The sequence below is a fragment of the Dryas octopetala genome, chromosome 3, assembly GCF_963921425.1.
Source record: "Dryas octopetala chromosome 3, drDryOcto1.1, whole genome shotgun sequence".
In the NCBI taxonomy this organism is placed as follows: Eukaryota; Viridiplantae; Streptophyta; class Magnoliopsida; order Rosales; family Rosaceae; genus Dryas; species Dryas octopetala.
The window spans coordinates 14,528,089-14,548,702 of NC_141368.1; the positions used below are offsets into that span (position 1 = coordinate 14,528,089).

A 20,614-nucleotide genomic window follows, 5' to 3' on the forward strand; every position below is an offset into this window, starting at 1 on the left:
CAATATTTGTGAAGACCACAACGTGATTATCACAATCAGAGCCATTCTTCATATATGTTCATACTCAAAGATCAACCCTGGAAAAAATCGGCTCAATCGGAGTTCATCTACCCGTTCGATTATTATTATAAGAATCAAGATCGTTCATACATCCTAAATGCTAAACCTAACTTCTACATCTCCAATTGAGTTAATTTTTTGCATTGATGATCTTTTAGTGAGGCACTAAGGAATGATCGGTTCGGATCGTTAAAAACACAATAAAAAAGTGATCTTCTACATACAAATACACTTGAAGAGTATAATTATATTAACTTTTGGGTAGAAATTTTGGCGATTCAACAATTTGTGAAGACTACAATGTGATTTCAACGATCGGAACCGTTCATTCTATTCGTTTATACTGGAAGATCATCCCTGCAAAAAATCGGCTAAATCGGAATTCATCTCATACTTCGATTCGTATTAGAAAATTTACAATCGTTCATAAGTTCAACCACCGTTACCTAACTTCTACATCTCCGATTGAGCTAATTTTTTGCATGGATGATCCTTGAGTGGGGAATTAAAAAATGAATGGTTATGATCTTTGGAAATACAATCGTATCGTATGCTATTACATATATAAAATTGTAAACAAAAAAGTATTCTTACTTTGGGCGAGGAACTACAAATTTCGTCGCCCAAAGTTATCTTGGGTGAGGAACCTCACAATTCGTCGCCCAAAATGACTTTGGGCGACGAAATGTGAAGTTCCTCGCCCAAACCATTATTACAAAACAGGATGACCCTTTGGGCGACGAACAAATTCCTCGCCCAAATTATGTTTGGGCGACGAACATAATGTCGTCACCCAAAGAGCCTTTGGGCGAGGAATATGTATATTCCTCGCCCAAAATGAGTTTGGGCGACGAAATAGTTTGTCACCCAAAGTATGTTTGGGCGACAAATTTACGTTTTCCTCGCCCAAAGACACTTTGGGCAACGAACATGTATATTCCTCGCCCAATGTATTTCTCAATTAATTGTTTGTTGCGTATGTTTAGGCGACGAGATGTGTTCGTCGCCCAAAGTGACTTTGGGCGAGGAACGTGTTATTCGTCGCCCAAACCTCCTTTGGGCGACGGATCTGTTCGTCGCCCAAAACTTTATAACATTGAGCGACAAATGTTCTTGTTCGTCGCCCTAAATTGCTTTGGGCGACGAATATATGTTCGTCGCCCAAAGTGTGGTCGCCCAAATATGTTTTTCTTGTAGTGTTACTAACCCCTTCTCTGCTGATCTCATACTAATTAATAAAAATTATGTCGTTTATAGTGTAAGTTCCTAATTGGAATGTTCATTTTTTAAATTACCCTTTAAAGATCAATTCTATAAAAAATCAACAAAATTGGAAATCGTTTGGTTATGTAACTGTTATTAAATAAACAAACAATAAGTCTAATAGTTACTAAAACCGTATGTTTATTTGATAACAGTTATATGACTAAATAATTTCTGATTTGATTAATTTTTAGCAGAGATAATCTTTGAAAATTTTTTTAAAAAATGAACAGTTTTGATCATGAGCTTACACAATAAAACATGTAGTTTTGATTGATTAGTATGAGATTAGCACATAAGAGATTAGCATAGGATTCAGATGCCATTTGTTACATCCAAAACTTTAAGTGAAAAGCCAATGTACTATTTTATCATTTACCATAAAAAATATGCATAATAACTTTGATGCTTCTAAACAACATTTAACTCTTTTTAACTGATTTTTTTAATGGATAGGGCATGGGTACACTCTTCTCTCGCCTTCATTAATAGACACATGGATGCAACTATGGAATTAGGTAACATCTTTTAAAAGTTTAAATTAATTTATGATTTAATGTACATGATTCAAGATTTTAGATCTGTACATCCTCTCGTAACCATTCTCCTTTTTTAACCACTAGAAAAAAAAAAAAAAAAGATAGAGAGAGATTCTCCTCACTTTGAACGGCATCATAATCTCTGTCAGCTTTGTTTTTTCTATGTGTATATGCTACTTTAGTTATAAACGGTCCTAAAATATTGTTTGCTAAAAATATTGTTCTTTAAATATTATGTCTATACATATTAGTATCTTATTTATTGAAAATAAACCAGATCAATACTAAATTTGAAATTAAAAAAACAAAACCAATGTAACATAAGGGCGGAGCCAAAATTTGAAGTTTGGGTGGACTAAACTTTTAAAAGAGTAAGACTACGATAAATGAGCTAAATCAGGAAAGAGAATTGAGCTGTAGACTAAGATCATTAAATTAGGCTTTTTAGCAAGATACCCACTTGAACTTTGAATCGATTTGCATGTTACTACCTAAATTAAAAATTGAAACAAGTTGTCCCATGAATTAAATTTGGTTTACAAGTTACCACCTTCATCCAAATCCTCATGGGTTTTTTAGTCTTTTTATAGAGAAGAACTTGGGTGGGGAAGCTTTTGTCACCTCAGCATGCTGAGTGGTAAGGCCCAACTAATTACAGGTGGCCACATGTACAACCATTTTTCTATTTCTATTTTTTTATTTTTACAAGCTTTAAAAATTAATTAAAAATAGCTCCGGACTCAGAAAAATATACAAAAAATTCTACCGACTCATCTTGAATAATACTAATTTACTATAAAGTAAAATTACCAATTTGCCCTCTAAGAGTTTCCAGAAAATTTGGGAAGTCCAAATTTATTTCTAAATAAATTAAAATAAATTTTTCTCCATAAAATAAATTCTATAAAAATTATAGAATTTCCGTAAAATCTCAGAAGAATTCTAAAAAATATTTTGGAAATTACCAAAAACCTATTTTAGAGAATTCTTTCGAGACATTTCAAAAATTCTAGAATTTTTGTTGAATTTATTTTCCTCTAAGACCGAGAGGTCTTTTGGATAGCAAGTGTTCACGAGACAGGTAGTATTAGTTTTTAGAAGACCAATGGTGCAGACCTTGTATTTTTTGGAGTTCGAAAGATTATCTTATGAATTTTTAAAGAGTCTAGAGTATTTTAATTTTTTAGAAATAAATCTAGACTTCCTAAATTTTTTGGAAACTCTCATAGGGCAAATTGGTAATTTGACTCTATAGTCAATTAGTATTAGTCAAGACGAGTTCGTAAGAATTTTCCGTATATTTTTTTGAGTTCGGAACTATTTTTAATTAATTTTCCAAGTTTGTAAAAATAGAAAAAATGGTTGTACATGTGGTCACTTATAATTGGTTGGGCCTTATCACTCAGCATGCTGAGGTGGCAAAAGCTTCCCCACCCAAGTTCTTCTCTATGAAAAGACCAAAAAACCCATGAGGATTTGGATAGAGGTGGTAACTTGCAAACAAAATTTAATTCAGGAGGCAACTTGCTTCAATTTTTAATTTAAGTGGTAACCTGTAAATGGAGTCAAAATTCAGGTGGGTATCTTACTAAAAAGCCTTTAAATTATAAAAATACAAAATAAAACATGAAAAAAAATTTGGGCCACCCGGGCTGTAGTGAGCAAATGGCCTTTCAATTGATCTAAACTAAATTGGTGTTAAATTTCCTGATAAATATAAATGAAACTTACAAATGGACAAATCGAGATAGTTAGAAACTTAGAATGATGGCCTATGTGTATATTTATTCAGAAAGGACTTTAAATTTAAAGGTTTAGGGGATGGACCTTAAATATTACTAAAATATATTGCTAATACGGTCTAATCAAAACCCAGTTATAGTCTGTGCCAAATGTCTTCCCCATAATTAGTCATTAGTTTTATCTTTATATAACCCCATTTGAGCTAGATACTACCCATTTTTTAATTGGAGTCTTATAAAAATACAAGTTTTGAGAAGAAATGAAAACTGTTTAGCATTAACGGCTAACGCAGCTAAAACTCTGTCTCATTACAAGTTGTTTGTGGCACGCTCACACTGGCAGTGACAGAGAGCGTTTGTTTGAGGTTGGGAAGGAGGTGAATGACAAAAAGGGAAAGAAGAAAATGTTTGGGTTGTTGAAGCACAAGACCCAAAAACCCCGTGACAAAGTCGAGTTCAAGTTCAAGTTCTCTAACTTTCAGGCTTTTCAGGTTACTTCTTAACTTCCATATTTAATTATACATGGTTTTCTTTTTCCATGTTTCAATCTCCATAGAAGTTAATTCCTTCAAGCATTTATGTTGCTACATTTAACTTATATGTTGTCCAAAGTTGGTCATACGTTAAAAGATATGATCTAATGTGAGTTTGAGAAATTTGGAAAACTAGTCAAAATTTGTGCTACTTAAAGACATTTTGCCATTTTTTTAGAGTTTTAGAAATCTAATTAATCCTCGAATAGTGCTCTAGCTTTCCTCATGTAGTGCTCGAATTTCCCTCAAGCAGTGCTCGACAGAGTTCGAACACTACTTGAGGGTGATTCAAACTTGAGCACTACTCAAGAGTACGATTTCTAAAACTCTAAAAGAAAAAGGCTTAAAAGTCTGTTATGCAAATGAAAAATGGCTAGTTTTCAAAATTTCTATGAAATTTTTCACCTATATGTTTATTAAACTTGATAGTGAAGTTTTACTGTATTTCCATACTTTTTCTATGTTTCAATCTCCATAAATATTAATTCCTTTATGCATTTATATTTTAAGCTGCTACATTAGCTTATATGATGTCAGAAGTTAGTCATAAAAAGACATGATGCAATGTGACTTTCTACCTATATGTGTATCAAATTTGATATTCCATGCACAAGTTAGTTCCAATACTTTATTGGATGTCGCAATTTCAGGTGCCAAAAGGATGGGACAAGCTTTTTGTTTCTATCATTCCTATGGAAACAGGAAAATCCATAGCCAAGTCTGGGAAAGCATCAGTGCGCAATGGAAGCTGTCTGTGGGAAGAGACAATACTGGAGTCTACATGGGTGTCACAGGATGATGCTTCCAAAGATGTTGATGAATACCTCTTAAAGTTTGTTGTTGCCATGGTCTGATGCTTATGCCAATCAGTTTTATATGAATTATAAATGGTTTTTTTTCTTTTACTTTTTATTGATTCAATTAGGTTTACTACATTAACAAATTGACTCATTTTGAACGACATATACTGTAGGGCTCAGTTAGATTTGGTACTCTTGGAGAAGCTACGGTTAATTTGGCAGGCTACATGAATTCAAGAGCTTCTGTTCCTATTTCTTTACAATTGAAAAAATGTGACCATGGGACATTCTTACAAGTGAGTATCTGCCATTGTTTCCACTTGGTGTCTAATAGTTGCATATTATTTGTCATGTTTTGCTAAGTTTTTGCTTATATAGTACTATGTATGATATTTATTTAATTTCTCTTCAAACTCATTAGTAATTTGGGGACTATGTCAATGGGCACTTCTCTAAATGTTTAAGTGAACACATCTAAGGCCAAGTTCTTTAGCTCCAATATCTATTTTCTTTTACATGCATCTACTTTTCTTCATTTCTATTTCTGTGATCCTATATAAGAGCAGCACACACCAAAAAAGCTTGCTATATTGTTTATTTATGCATTTCTGGGTATAAAGTAAGTAAATTTTATTACATAAAGTCTGCAAACCTTCATGCATAGTAAGAAATTCTAGAACCTATGCTATGTTTTGCATTTCAAGTTGGTGTATATCTTAGTAAAATTAATAGAAACCTCTAGTTAAAGTCGAAAGAAATAATGTTAAAAAATCATAAATGAAAAACTAGCTTATATAGGATGTGCATTGTAGAACATGGAGAGGTTCTTAACTTCATTTCTAATCCAAAAACTTAATTGGGTCCTATAACTTGTTTGCAGGTTAAAATTCAGTGCCTAACACCAAGAACAAAACCCAGGTTTGCAATTCAGTACAACATTTTATAGTGCTTTCACATTTCTTAAGTTATATCTTATTCTGAAAGGTTAATGGACTTTCACAGGGATGAGCAACGAAATTACACAAACTTATACATCGACGAGATGAACGTTGACTACAATGACATAGATAACAAATCAGAAGTATCTGAGGATACATTCACTAAGAGTGTTGGATCTTCATCTAGTAACTGCTGGGATAATGCATATCATCAAGAAGAACTTTGTAGGGTATGCTTACCTTGACTTATAAAAAGAGTTTTCTTGCTATTATGGTTGAAATACAAATTGTTAGCAATCTGTGCTGCTATCAATGCATTTATACATAACAGTAATATATCTTTTGTTCCACTTTAAGTTTCATGAAACATAAAATTAATATAGTGTCTTCTTTTCGTTTTGGTTTTATCTTTTAGATCAGTACAAGTAACATGTTGGTAGGAGTTAGATTTGATACTAATGTTTTAAAAAAAATGTCTTAAAAATTGTAAATATTTGAAGTTTACAAAGAATTAAGGACCTATCAATTAGTTGGTCATTGCTTTTACATATACTAATCCACACATGTGACATATATTTTCAATTCATAGTCTGTGACTAACAAAGCCGTCAACTATTGCAGGAAGCAAGGTTATCAGCATTAGCTTCACGTCGTAGCGTTGACTCATTGGAGGGTTTCTTGTGCAAAGAAAAATTGTCCCCTAGAAGTAAATTAAGTTGCATCATGAAAGATCTGGTCGGAACGAAAGATTCAACAGGCTCGCAAAATAGTTCTTATGGCTCTTGTTCTTCTAATAATTCTTCAAGAACAAATCACCTAGGATTCTCATCAAAAATGTCAGAATCAGGAAGCCATTTTCAAAATCCAAGAGATGACTTTGGACAAGTTTCAAGTGCTGCTGTCACATCACCACTACAGAATGCCAATTCATCTAAAGAGCTCCTGAATGCTGCACAAGTTACAATTGAGTTACTTAAGGCAGAAGCAAAGATGTGGGAACAAAATACCCAAAAGCTAATGATTGATTTGCAAATATTGCGGAAGTAACTATCAGACCAGTCAAATTACCAAGCAGATCTCGTAGTAGAGCTTTCAGCATTGCACACAGAACGTGATGGCATGGTGAGTGAAATTGAAAAACTGAAAATCTTGTTGGAGGAAGCAAAGGCAAAACAATTGGCCAGTGAAGTTTTGGCGGCCCAAAATTTGGATAAAACTTCGAGGGAACTGGAATATGAGATTAAATTTCAGAAACAATCAAATGCTAATGAAAGGTTTAGAAGCAAACATTGAGCTTGTTTCTGTTCTTCAGGAACTGGAGGGAACCCTGGAGGAGCAAAAGAATGAGATTGCTTATCTTTCACTTTCCAAGTCACAATTTGAAAAGCTCCAGCTACAGAAGTGGCAGGAATCACAGGTCTTGGAAAGTACCATCCAATCTCTTGAAAGAACTGTGGAGGAGAAAAAACATGAGATAGAGATAGAACAAGGGTTCAAGATCCAAACTCTAATGGAATGGGAAGCAGAATGGAAGGATAAATTACAAAAGAAGGAGAGCAAAATCATTAACTTGGAAGAAAAATTATCTGAAGCTCTTGCTGTTCATAATTCAACAAAAATAGACCTTGCAAATGGAGATCATCTAATTCCTAGCGTAGAAATTGAAGCTGTGATCCATGTCACAGATTCACGAAATGATCTTCAGACATGCATTGCTGCTTCTAATTCATCCCACTTGGAGGGTTTGAAAAATGGCCTTCTCACTACCCCCGATTGTGAAGTAAGCAAATTGAAACACCAAATAAGTTATCTTGAGGAGGAACTGAAGAAGAAGGAAATTATTATTGAAGGATTTTCTTATAATCAACTGCAAAATCAATATGAAGATAACGAAAACGAATGTGAGGAACATGAGCTCCAGTTGAAAGCCTTCCCCGATAAAGCTTGTTTTCTTGACGGCGAACAATGTAAAGTTTGCACCAAAGAAAGAGAGAAGGAAATTACGATTGATACACTTCAACAAAAGCTAGAATCTTTTGCATGAAAGGAAATTAGGGATACAGACTGTCTCCCAATTGTCTATACCATCTCTTACACTAGTGTTGCCACTAAGATGTATAAACTATTCTCCAAGTTATATGGACAGCTTCAACTTTCTATAGCCGAGATGAAGAATCAACCGTGTACTCTTTACTTGCCTGCACATAATGCACAGAAATATGGTTCTGATAGTTATGATAGTTCAGAGGTTTTCTTAAGTGAAGATTACATCACCCAAAATGAACAAGTTGAAGCTATCTTGAACACTTTTTTCCAGCTGAAAAAATTACTTGAAGCAGTAATTACTTTGGCAGGAGATGATCCCCAATGTAACGAAGAAGTGGTCAAGGAAAGGGTTGAAACTGTTCATGAATTCCACAATGAACAAGAGGGCTATAATTTGAAGGTGAATAGTCCCAGCACTTCTAGTCAGGAACTGAAAAGTCTACATATGAAGTTGGAATCTGAAGCAACATATATGAGTTCTGAAAAGTTGGAAAGTATTTTAGAGTCACAAAATCTTAAGGCTTACAACATGATGACCGAAGAAAGTGTCAAGGCTCCCCAAGATTGCAAATGGGAGTGGGAAACTCAGGTTGTTAATCTTCAAAGGGAGAGAAGTCCGTTTGAGGAAAACAAGACAAGTTTTCCTAAAGAAGGCAATATCACTTCTAAATGCTCGGATAATTTGCAGAATGATATTATAGCTTCAGCCAACAAGTCTCTTTCAAAGAAATCATTGGAGATAGAAAGCGACCAACACGAACTGGAAATCCACTTGTTTGAATTACAAGAAGAAAATATAATATTATCAGAACGGATAAGTGGCTTGGAGGCTGTATTGAGATATATGACTGACGAGAGGGAGTCAAGTCGTTTAGTACTACAAAATGCAGCATCTCAGGCAATGAATCTCCAGGATGAGGTTATAAGTTTGGAAGCTGAAATGGAGGTACAGAAGGTTGATGTGAGACATAAATTGCAAGACATGCAACAACAGTGGTCAGAAATTCGAGAAGAGTGTGAGAATTTGAATATAGCCTATTCAGAATTACAAGATATCAACAGAAGTCTAGTGGAGGAATGTAGTATGCTTCAGAAATCAAATGGAGATCTAAGGAAGCAGATCATGGAGTTGCATGAGCTTTGTACAGTCTTGGAAACTGAATTGAAAGAATCACAAAAGTTTTTCTCTGATACGTTTAGGGAAGTCGAAAACTTAGAAGCAAAATGTTCTTCAATACTTGAAGGAATTACCGCAAAAGAGAGAGCCATAATTTCAGAACTAGATGCACTTCTTCTTCGAAACAAAAACCATAAGGAGCAACTTGCTCGAGAAGAAAGCATGTTGAAACAGATGTTTTTGGAGAAGAAAATTGAAGTTGAGAACCTGCAAAAAGAGGTTGGACACCTCACTGAACAAATATGTGTCACTCGGGATGGAAAGGAGAGAAGAGCTTCAGAAGCTGTACTAGAAGTTTATCGTTTACACACAGACAAAACCCTACTTGAAGCTGCTCTTCAAGAAGTCCAAGGAAAACTTAAATTATATGAGAGCAAGTTTGATATCCTACAATTGGAGTATGAAACAAGGGTTGTAAGTCTTATGGGTGAGCTTGCAACTTCCAAGCAAAACCAAGATATTATGTTGGCTGATCATGAAAAGGTACTAGGGTTGTTGGAGGATGTGAGGTCTAATGAAGAGAAACTAGAAAGCATTGTTGTCGGGCTCAATTTAAAACTTAAAGCTTCTGAAAATGAGAGGTTGCAGCTAGCAGAAGAAAATTCATGCCTTAAGGTTCAATTGCAGAAAAAAAAAAATTGCTTCAGGACGATGCTTTGGCTCTGAAGAGATCATTCTATGGAGCAAGAATAGAAAACGAAAGACTTGAAGCTTCATTCCAGATATTATCCACAGATTATGAAGAACTGAAAGCAAAGAGAATCTCGTATGTTCAGAAAATCTCCATAATGGAGAAGGCTATGTCTGAATTAGAAGATTTCAAGGGTAGTAAAGTTGTACTTGAGGAAAAGGTTTTGCAGCTGGAGTGGGATTTAGCCGCAAGAGAAGCATTACATGCCCAGGTTGCTGAACTGAAGAATGAAGTTGCTCGGATGAGGAAGGCTAACAACGAATGCCAGAGGAAGCTGAGAAGCCTCGAGGAGGAAAAAGTGGAGTGCATGAAGAAAGCTCAAGTTCCTAAAGAAGAGCCAAGGCAAAAGACAGAAGTAAATCAGGACCGAACTAACTGTAACAATGCAAGTTGTCCTTGTTTTTATGAACCCAAAAACATAAGTACTCCAATCGATTCAATGCTCCCACAGGTATGTATCAGCTATTACTTCCCTACCTCAATTTTCTGATGTCATTGAAATCAAAATTAATCAAGCATATGGATTTATCAATTTGTTGTATACTTATCAATTACAGACAAATGAAGATACTAACATAATTTCATCCAATGGGACACCAAAGGTGGAGATAAATCAAGTACAAAAGCATTCACATGGTCAAGACAAGGTAGGCATCGATTCATTTCAAAGTGAGGTGATTTTTCCTTCATTTTGGATATCTTTTATCCGATTCATTTATCTCTTTTATAGGCAGCTTAAGCCTTGATGACAGATTTATCTGATGTGCGGTTTTCTTTAAGTCCATTGGATTATATTCAATCTGTTCAAATATGATTCTTACTGTTTTAGGTGAATAACACACAACATAGTGATACTCGAAGTTCTCAGGTTGTAGGAGTTGATCCTTTGCCAAAGATCAAGAATCTTGATAATGAACTTGTTGAAGCTTTGAATTCAAATTACAGGCATAAAGCCCATATTGAAAGGTGGATATAAATGTTACATATTCACATTCTGAATATTCATGTTAGTTTTCTTATCGAAATTCATTTGTAGAAGACATGATTGGTTTCTCAAAGCACATAAGTGCTAGATGAAAGTTTTTGTATCCATCTCGTATACATTGTTCTATGCTTTCCTCGTTCACTTCATTAATACTTTAATTGTTGCTTGGTTTAGTTTGTTGTCTGAGGGACTACAAGCACATTCAAATGAACATAAGACACTAGTGGACAAAGATGGTGGGCTGACCAAAGAAAGATATGAGAGCAAGGCATTGTTGTTAGAGACAGAGTTACGGGATCTGCGAGAGCTCTACTTCTACCAAAGCCTCAAATACCCTGAAGTGGAAGGTCACAGTGAGCGGCTTGAAAGGAAGCTTAAAGATTTTAATGATTAATGGAATGAACTGGTTTTCATGAGTAATGTTACATAGACCACACTATACCACATGTAGACCATCAACAATAGAGGTGTGACTCACATATATTCGCCTATACAAGTGATAAGTGAGTCTCACCTCTACTAGAGATCTAGTCTACAATGTGATTCATAAATATGGTTCAAATAGTTTTATGAAGGTTTCAAACATTCTCAATGAGGAATTTACAACAATTTTGTTTTCGAGTCTTATTGTTGTAATCCATAAATGACCTTTTTTCCACTAGAAATAGCAGCGCATAGCTACATTGAAGACACATTTTTCCTTTGGGATGTACTTTATGTGACAAGCTTGCCCTTCTGATCTATCCAGATTTGAGATGTACTTTATGTGAAATAGAACAGTGGGTGCATGGAACACATCCAATCTGGCCTAAAGTGCTCTATTTCTTATTTGCTTGAAGAAATGACAAAGAGGCTCTTCTAGGTATACCAGAGCGAAGAGATCAAAGTATAATATGGAAGCTATCAAGCGAGGGTAGTTGGCTTGACCAGTTCTTTTTAGAGTCCATAGTAGGAAAAAACTATCGCGTATCGCGTGAGGAGAGATAGACACAATAGATATAAATATCTATTACATGAAAAGTTTAGTCTATACTCATTCATAAATGTTTGGTTAATTTTTTGAAATTTTTTGTCATACAGTGATTGTATAGCATTAAGAGACATCTATTAATTTTTTACTAATCAATTAGTATTTGAGCATCTATGTATAATTTAAAGGGAGTTTTAAATATAAACCCAAAATAAGAAAAAAAGATAACCCACAGTCCACTTGGCCCAAAACTTAAGTCGCAAGACAAAAATCTTAGCTAGCGCTTAGCAATTCTTATCAAACGCTTGTTGGTTCTTGCCGAGTACTCAGCAGTTGCAGATATAACCTATATCTGCAATCTAAGCCCTATATGTGAAAGCTACATTTGCAACCTAAAATATGCATCTATAATCTAAAATATGTTATCTGCAACCTAAAAATACAGATGTAGATTTAGATGGAGAATAATGCATCTGCATCCACCGAGCTCTCAAAAAACTTATTGAGCTCTTGGCATGCTGAGCCCTCGGCATTTTTACCGAGTACTCAATAGGCTTTTTCTGGCCTCCAAGCGTGCACATCCGAATAGATTGGGTTTCAACTTAATTTTTTTGTAGGTAAATTTCCAATTATGAACCTTCGAATTTTTATCCTTGGGAGTAATTGCTTAATATTTAAATATAATTATAAGTAGTCCGAATTTATTGTGGACGGTACAATGCAGAGGAGTGCGCCAATTGCTAGACAAGGCAAAATCCTTTATAAAAGAATCAAACGAATCAGTCGACAATCATTCATCGCTTTATAAGAACTAAACCCTATATCATGGGCCCCAAAAGGACAGTCTAAACCCTATAAGAGATGAGACTGAAAACCACAAACAAAAGCACAAAGTTCCTTACAGATTGATTTATCTGAAACTTTTTTCAACAATTTTGCCTTGCTGATCAGTCGGCTTTCCTTACCGATCAATCAGTGCACCACTCTTGCATTATAAAGCTTTGCAACAGATCTGGAGTATGATCCTAAGTACAAGTTTAGCACTAAATAAGTAAATATCAGTAGATGATCCAGAGTCTCAGAAAATTAGCCCTATTTGGGCCTGAAAAATTGGTCTTTCAACTGAAGCCGATTGGCATAGGGTGATATTTGAGATTCCCTACCCCAGTAAGATATACAAACATTACAACCGGGATTAACTTGCTCAAGTTCTTTTGGGCCTGAAATTTTTGTTCATTCCAATTAGACTCAAAGCCACAAACTCGCACAAAGTGGCCACAAAATCAGTGAGTGAGCTGTTGGATGGTTAAGGACCAAGTCTGAATGCTTCAGTCAGTCATATTCAAAGCGAAAAAAGGATTTTTCTTTTTTTAATTAAATGAGAGTAGAGAGGAATTGAACTTGGAAGTTGGAACCTCTACCAGCAAAGTGGATAAAAATACAGCAAAACCAATAGTTAATAAATATCTTAGCCATCCAAGACACCAGTTGGAGATGGGTGGGGCCGCCAACACCAGTAGGGTGGCAGCAGGGGTGGGCGGAGGGTGGGGTTGGGTTGGGACTTAGGGTTTCCAGACTTTTTGAATTTCTTTAATGAAGTAACAAGAAAATGTCATTATCCCAAGGTCAAAAGCCATTCTACTGAAGTAACAAAAGAAAATATCATACCGCCTTCTGGTATTCAAGAATGCAAGAGGGAAAGAAACAAAAAGAATTTCATTAGAAGATCTTATTTACTCAAGAATGATGAATCAAGAGCGCCATTTGTTATTCCAATTATACAAAGCATTATGTTTCCATATATACTCGGAAAAACAACGGCTAGTCGGTTACTACTGAAACAATCTACAGAGACAGAGGACCACAGCGGCTTTCCATTCATCCCAAGGAACAACCACTGCCTCTCTTCCACCTTACCACACATTCTATTCAGTTTTATTCTTTTTTTTTTTTTCCTATTAAGAGTTCTTTTTACAGTATGGAGTATGCTCGGATCACCTCAACAATCGGGGCTCGACAAAGGGGGCACTTCCCTCCACCACGAACCAACTCGCTTGCACATTTTGAGCAAGTGCACATGTGCCCGCATCTGCACCAAGGAAGAAGGGAAAAAAAAAAAAAAAAGGTGGTGGACACAGAACAGTATATTATAAACCGATAGTCTTCATGCACACACACATACCATTAAGGTCCAAAATCACAGTTATAAGCAGCATACCTGTACAAGAGAGAATCGATGTGACTATCACAACAAACACAACAAGTCCCTTTTCTCACATGACCCCATTTAGACCCATCCTCTGATGTCTCGGCGCCCAACCCTGCATTGTAATTGCATCTTTCTAATCAATTATCAGAGATCAATAAATGACAGTTATAACAATCATAACAAAACCAATCTAAAACGTGCTTCAATGGAAGGAGCCACATTCACATACTGTTCCATTGTACACACGCACACATTTCCAGAACAAAGTGTTTCCATGTTCATTGACAACACTGAAACTGAAACCAACCTTTTTCACCAGATGAGCGATTCAGAGCTGCAGAGACTTCCTGTCTGACAGAACGCTGCAACTCCAATTGCATATCCATGCAGGCCTCCAACATCCTCTGCATATGGCTCATGCCTTGCTGAAGTCTTGCCATGTCTGCTCTCAGATCATTAATCATCTCCCATTCCTGCTCCATGCCAGAATCCACATTCAGAGAAAAAAAACAGCGAGAAAAGAAACTAAACTGGGCACAGAAATACACTCCAAATGAACCATCTCCCATTTGCATCAGTCATCAACTTAACAGGCCTAATGCAGTCCAAATGAATAGTGATATTGTACACTACTTTAAAGATAGCTTGTTACGGTATTACGATGTCTCACCAGTCAGACATCATGAGAATTCTTAACGCAAGTCAAAGATGAAAGACCCCAAATCACACAACTCATCATCCTAATAAATTTTAAATATTAAGCCTGAGGCCATTCTAAAGATGGCAGTCATAATAATACATGATAGTAAGCAGAAAAGGTTAGAAAAAATTAAAAAACCTTTAAATTCATTAAATCCTAGAGCCTAGAGGTGATATATACTATGGTCCCAATTCCTCAATGACCACATTCCAGGTGATGGTTAAAACCCCAAAAGCCATAATGATAAAATAAAGCCATTTTTGTCTAGTAAGCCAAACGTTGTAAACTTTTTAGAAAGGAATCACAAAGCCTGAATGAACTGCATCTAGAGAAACAAAAGATCCAGTATGCTAATAGATGTGGTATCAAGTTCAAAAATTTGTAGAAGAAAGATGGCTCACAATTTCTGAACGGTGCATGCTATGACGAGACCAGCCAGTGTGGTGTAAGTCCTGATGCCATAATGGCTGTGGCGGGGGCACCGGTGGAGATGGTAGAACAAGTGAAGGTCTGTTGATGGCATCATGTTGATCTTCATTCTGCTCATCTCTCTGTTGTTCCTGATCCTGCTCTGGGGAAGTCGGAGTTGGTGTTGGCAAATTTCTATGCAAATCCCAATCAATGGGAGAACGGCTTTGCCTTTCAACATATGACTGTATCAGCTGGTCCAGACTTTCACGGAAACCACTACGAAGAAGATTAGAAACACTTCTCCTACAAAATTAAAAATCATAATCATCATAAAAATAACCAAATCATAAGCCCATGTTGCTTTCAGCACATATAAATCCTGCTACAATTGATCAAATACCTGCTCAGAAGTTCCCTGAGTTCCATACTGTACACATTATCATCATCTGGTGGATGAAATCTATTCAATCTTCTAATTGGAACAGAACGACGATTTCTCACAGGACCAGAAGGCTCTTCTGACCAATTTTCAACAGCTTCTCGAGAACCATTCTCGTGCCAAATCCCCTGGGCTTCTTGTTGATGACCTGTTTCTCCATCAGCATTTCTGGGAGTTTCTTGAGGCCAATTATTGACTGAATTTTCTTGCCAATTTTCAACCATATCTTCAGTATTACCATCTCTCCATTCATTAAATTGACCAAAGGTTGTCTGCTGCCAGTTTTGTGTCTCATCTTCAGCTATTGGTTCCTGCCAATTGCCTGCTTGATTAGCAGTTTCTTGCCAATCAAGATGCTCAACAGCTGTATTGATTTCCAAGTTCCCTATTTGATCAGGCAACTGATTGAGGTCAGTTCCCTCACCCCCAGGCTGCGATTGCTCATGATTTTCCTGTTGGACATCCTGTGAAGCATTTGTTTGAGTATGATCGCTTCTAGAATCATTAATATTACTGTTAGTCGTAGAATCATTATGGCTGCCAACTTGACCACGAACAATATTTTCTAATCTGGAGCGGAACCCTTCCCTAATAAGGAAACAGACTTGTCATTATGCTAACAACTGACATTCAGAGCATTTTCATTTTTCTTTCAACAAAAAATATCACAATTCTGATAATTCAATGGAATCAAACAATAAATTTCTGTTTTAAAAAACATGGAATCAAACAATAAACAATAGACATAATGAGCATCAAACAAACGGTAAAATAAATCAAAGTAAAATCAAGAAAAAGAAAGCATAAATCGAACGAGTCTCCTCTATTTATTCTGGTTTTATATTATTAATATGTAAGGGAAAGAATTGTAAAGCATTCCATATAAGTATCCTAACATAGCTGCCAATACTAATATGTAATACTGATGCACATTTATACATGTATATCTGTTCTATTTAACACCTGAGTAAAACAGATGCATAAAGCAATGACTGCTCTGCTCCCTGCCATCTAGAAATGTTCCTATGTACCCCAGCCCAAACTCACTAATAATGTTTCTTCATAGCACAGTAGACTAGGGACGAATTTAAAATCTCCTAAATATACAAATAAACAAATGTGTTCACAAAATGAATTCTCCAATCTCAACCAAAACTTCATATATCACTTCGGGAATCAAAAAATTCCAGTTCATCTTTGGAACATCAACAAATTTATAATGGCGTAGATAAATTCAACAACAGAGCAGGCAGAAATGAAAAATAAAAGTGCTCCTTCAAAAAAACACAGATTCGAACAGAACAATCTTCTTGGCATTCTAAAGTATGATATTTTCACTTCAATATTTTCCCTGTAGATCCATCGCAAAAGAGAGACCCACTAAAAGTCTAAACAAAAAAATAAGCAATGAAAAAATTAAGGCAATCTTAAGAAAAATGGCATGCCTAAAAATTTACATACCTTAAACCAGAAACAGTGTGTCGCTGTCTCAACTGAACTAATTCACCAGCAGCCATAGAAGGTGGTCTTTCTTCTTCAACAGGTCTTTCATTTCGCAAGAATCTACCTCTGAGTAATGACTGGAAAAGTTCAATTGCCATTAATAGCTGAGTCATGACCATATAGGCAGGAAATACAATATATATATTATACATAAGGGAATTTTTGGGAGCAGAACATGAGAAAGAAATACTCAATTCAATTAGATTAGGATTACGTCAAAATGCAGATCTAACACACGCATGTAATCAAATTATAATTTTTTAATCAGTGATACAGGAATAACCTTATAAATACGCATGATAATAAAACACACAAGATTGATAGAAAACAATGACCACTGAGACATGGATAGGATCAACTGATAACTTTGCTTCCCATATTTACCATATAGAAATATAATTATCAATTAAGGATCTGCGCTAATGTTTTCTTTGCAGAAAGTAGACATGTATATAAAAACTAATACAGTTCTTAGCCATAAGTTCAGGCTCATATTTCTAATACATTAATATGAGGAGATACAAAGAGACCTGCCAAAGTTTATTCATCAGAGAGAATGTGACCATAAAGCCACATTTTGAAGACTTAATACACAACTCGCATGACAACAATCATACTCATTTATTTTGATCTTCAAAAGAATCCAGACACATCACTCAGTTCAAATTTGAAGCTCTAACTACCATTTTGGCACTATTGTACGATTAGAGATCATAGATTTCACATTTATGAAATATCCGTCACTCCATGGGAGCAAATTGATTTATTTTAAAAATTCTATTAAAATAAAAAACAATTTTCATGAGAAAACTGACCTGAATACGGTTGCGATGAGCAAAGTCAGAGACAGCCCGATGCTCCACCAAAGACTGGAGCTCCCTTTGTCTCTCCCTCTCAATTCTCACAAGCAAATCAATTAAAGCTTGTCTTCCACGCAACCTCAGCATGTCCCTGCGAATGTGCTCAGGTTGGCCTTCTTCATGGTCAGCCCCCGACCCGTCACGAACTTGATCAACTTGAGCACCAGCACTCGTGGCCTGATCTTCCCTCCGGCCCCCACGAGCTCCTCTTTGCTGACTTGCCATTTGCACCCACTCCCGCACAATTCTCACCCTTTCACGCTCTGTCTCACCAAGCCACTCTGCTCTGGGACTATTGTTTCTCTGAGCAACATTGGATGAATGATCAGTAATGCCAGTTTCCATCCATCCCCGTACAATCTGCCTCACTCGCTCCCTCTCAACTTCGCCAAGATCAGGAGACTGCTCCCTACTAGAAACATTGTTAACACCACGTTCATTTTGTGAACCCAACTGCTCATGTGACCAAGTCCCATACTCATTCTCACTCTCACTCGCATCCACCAAACTACCCTGATTCTCACTCCCCCGACTATCTGACATATTTGTGCTTGACTCATTAGTATTAGACTCAACACTCCTCTGATGTCTCAACCTTTCCCTCACCCTTTCACGCGCTCTATTCAACAGATGCTCATCCTCCAACTCCCGCCACATTTGCAAAATCGCAGAGGCCTGAGTGCTCGGCCTCTCCACAGCCCCCTGCCGCCTTGCAGTTGGAGACTGTGATTCCCTCAAGAAGGAGGAATCAAGCATTGAAACCGTGTGCAGCCCCGCAAGAGCCATCAACTCTGACTCACGATTCCTCCTCTCAATTGTGGTTATCATCTCCTGCGCCTGCCTTGCAGCCCAATGGCTCAAAATCCGTGAGTGGTGGCGCCGTGCAGCCGATGATTCCCCCAAATCATTACCCTCCAAATCTAACCTCCGTCTCCTCCGAACAAGCTGCTCACCCTCATCATCATCATCATCGGGATTACGAGGAGAACTACATGACGCAAATGACATACATTCATCCAAGTGCCCATGCATGAATTCCTCAAATCCACGCTCAAAATCAGCGCAGGTATCGGCAGATTCCGGCTTCTGTTGCAGCGGCTCAAAATCTGTCATTTCTAACCTATCAAATCCCACCTAGGACACCCAAGCACCAACCTTGAGCCCTCTATTCAATGCCCACAACTCACCCAAACCTTAACCCTCCATTTCCAAGCCCAAACATTTGCCAAACCAACATTCACAATCTATGACAATACATAACCAACACTAATTTGATTCCAAATTCACAAAATTTGAGAAAACAAATAAACAGTGAGCCTTAACCTAATCAAAATTGAAATTCATACATAGGTCCTAAACACGCGCTCCTTACCAATACAATTGAGAATTGGACGATAAGAATTACAAGCAAACAATAAATTAGGAGGCAAAATAGATCGGTTTAGAAGCATTCGACGAAATGTCGGAATTGTGATGGTGCGAAGAAGAAGACGTACCTCTAAAGCTTCAAAAAAATTTTAATCTCAGTGTGTGTATGTGTTTGCAAGAGAGAGTTTCATCTGTAACGAAACCCTAAGCTTCAGGAAAATGTGTATGGAAGAGAAAATTGTTGAAGACGCAGAGAAAAAAGAGAGAGAGATCGGAGAAGAGAATGATTTCAGAATTTATAAATAACATTGAGACACAAAAGAGGGAGAGAGAGGGAGAGAGAGAGAGAGAGAGAGAGAGAGAGAGAGAGAGAGAGAGAGAGAAGAGCGGCGGTCTATTAGGTAGTGCCACGTAACTTTTAATTTAAATTAATTTTAGTTTTTTGTGGGTCAGTCACCAGTGAATATTTTCCACGTATGTAATTACAAAAAATTGATTGGTAATGTTTACTTATCGTTGGTCTTTTCTGTAATTAAGCTTTATTTCTCCCATTAAAGATGTGAGAATATCTAAATCCAACACATATAAGGAAGGAAATCCCATAATGAAAAATGATGATTGTAAGTGCCATAATTGTCCCACCAAGTGATATTTCTTGTTTTATATAATAGAGACATTTAAAATCTAATTTGTATCCCCATATAAAATTAATTTAATATCACGAAATTAGATATACTTATTTCTTAACCGGTAAATTAGGTATAGACGGTTGATATGCATAATAGTGATGATTTGCACTCGACAATTTTTGGTTGTTCATATATACTTTAGTGGTTGAGACACATGATATTATTTAAAAATAATAAGATAAAATATAAAATATTATTATAAGAGGTGAAAATTGGGTCTACTCGAATTAAGTTTTGGCAATCACCGTAAGAGATGTGTGATATATATACATGCACCCATTGCATTCCGGTATTTTCTTTATGATCATGATTCACTTGCCATGCATTATATATATGTCATGATGTTCTTCATTGATTTTCCTATTGTTTTTATAGTAAATGTCTTTGACACAATCCTTTAGGAAAATTAGCTTGTAGGATAGTAAAAGTTTCTACATGTATTCTCCGATAATTATTTATGTTGTATTAAGTTATTAATAGAAGTATTGTGCATGCAATGCATATGCAATGTGGTGAAAAAGTTAATAGAAGAAAACTGGAAAAAAAACAAAAAAAAAAAACATATGAGAGATATAAAGATAGTGAAAAAGTAAATTAACATTATTTTGGATGAAAATTTTAACAGGATTGCTAGTTTGTTAGTTTTTGATAATTGATGTATGTATTTAAAATATTTTTTAGTTAAAGGAAC

The 20,614-nt window shown here is 36.1% G+C and overlaps 2 protein-coding genes across 2 annotated transcripts; one reads left to right on the top strand and one right to left on the bottom strand.

The window, feature by feature from the left end:
* The first annotated feature begins 7,142 nt into the window (after positions 1-7,142).
* On the top strand, positions 7,143-11,168 carry LOC147291210 (uncharacterized). Its single transcript, XM_086235897.1, has 6 exons — positions 7,143-7,847; positions 8,022-9,713; positions 9,821-10,240; positions 10,347-10,436; positions 10,619-10,755; positions 10,949-11,168. Exons 1-6 carry the CDS (start codon positions 7,143-7,145, stop codon positions 11,166-11,168), a joined length of 3,264 nt encoding a protein of 1,087 aa, XP_086092023.1.
* Positions 11,169-13,441: 2,273 nt separating this feature from the next.
* On the bottom strand, positions 13,442-19,547 carry LOC147291211 (RING/U-box superfamily protein). Its single transcript, XM_086238191.1, has 7 exons — positions 17,822-19,547; positions 16,965-17,083; positions 15,465-16,091; positions 15,055-15,367; positions 14,261-14,426; positions 13,963-14,065; positions 13,442-13,833 (listed from the first exon to the last, which is right to left on the bottom strand). The coding sequence occupies exons 1-7, from the start codon at positions 18,977-18,979 to the stop codon at positions 13,716-13,718; spliced, it is 2,604 nt and encodes an 867-aa protein (XP_086094317.1). The 5' UTR covers positions 18,980-19,547; the 3' UTR covers positions 13,442-13,715.
* Positions 19,548-20,614: the final 1,067 nt, after the last annotated feature.

What these genes read in the sequence shown, in the direction of transcription:
- LOC147291210 (XM_086235897.1), top strand. Translation starts at nt 7,143, where the DNA reads ATGAAAGGTTTAGAAGCAAACATTGAGCTTGTTTCTGTTCTTCAGGAA. An exon ending in AAGAAAATTCATGCCTTAAG is followed by an intron (nt 9,714 to 9,820) that starts GTTCAATTGCAG and finishes GCTTCATTCCAG; the next exon opens with ATATTATCCACAGATTATGA. An exon ending in CATAAAGCCCATATTGAAAG is followed by an intron (nt 10,756 to 10,948) that starts GTGGATATAAAT and finishes TGCTTGGTTTAG; the next exon opens with TTTGTTGTCTGAGGGACTAC.
- LOC147291211 (XM_086238191.1), bottom strand. Translation starts at nt 18,979, where the DNA reads ATGACAGATTTTGAGCCGCTGCAACAGAAGCCGGAATCTGCCGATACC. An exon ending in GCATGCACCGTTCAGAAATT is followed by an intron (nt 14,427 to 15,054) that starts GTGAGCCATCTT and finishes GGCATGGAGCAG; the next exon opens with GAATGGGAGATGATTAATGA. An exon ending in ATCGATTCTCTCTTGTACAG is followed by an intron (nt 13,834 to 13,962) that starts GTATGCTGCTTA and finishes TCCTTGGTGCAG; the next exon opens with ATGCGGGCACATGTGCACTT.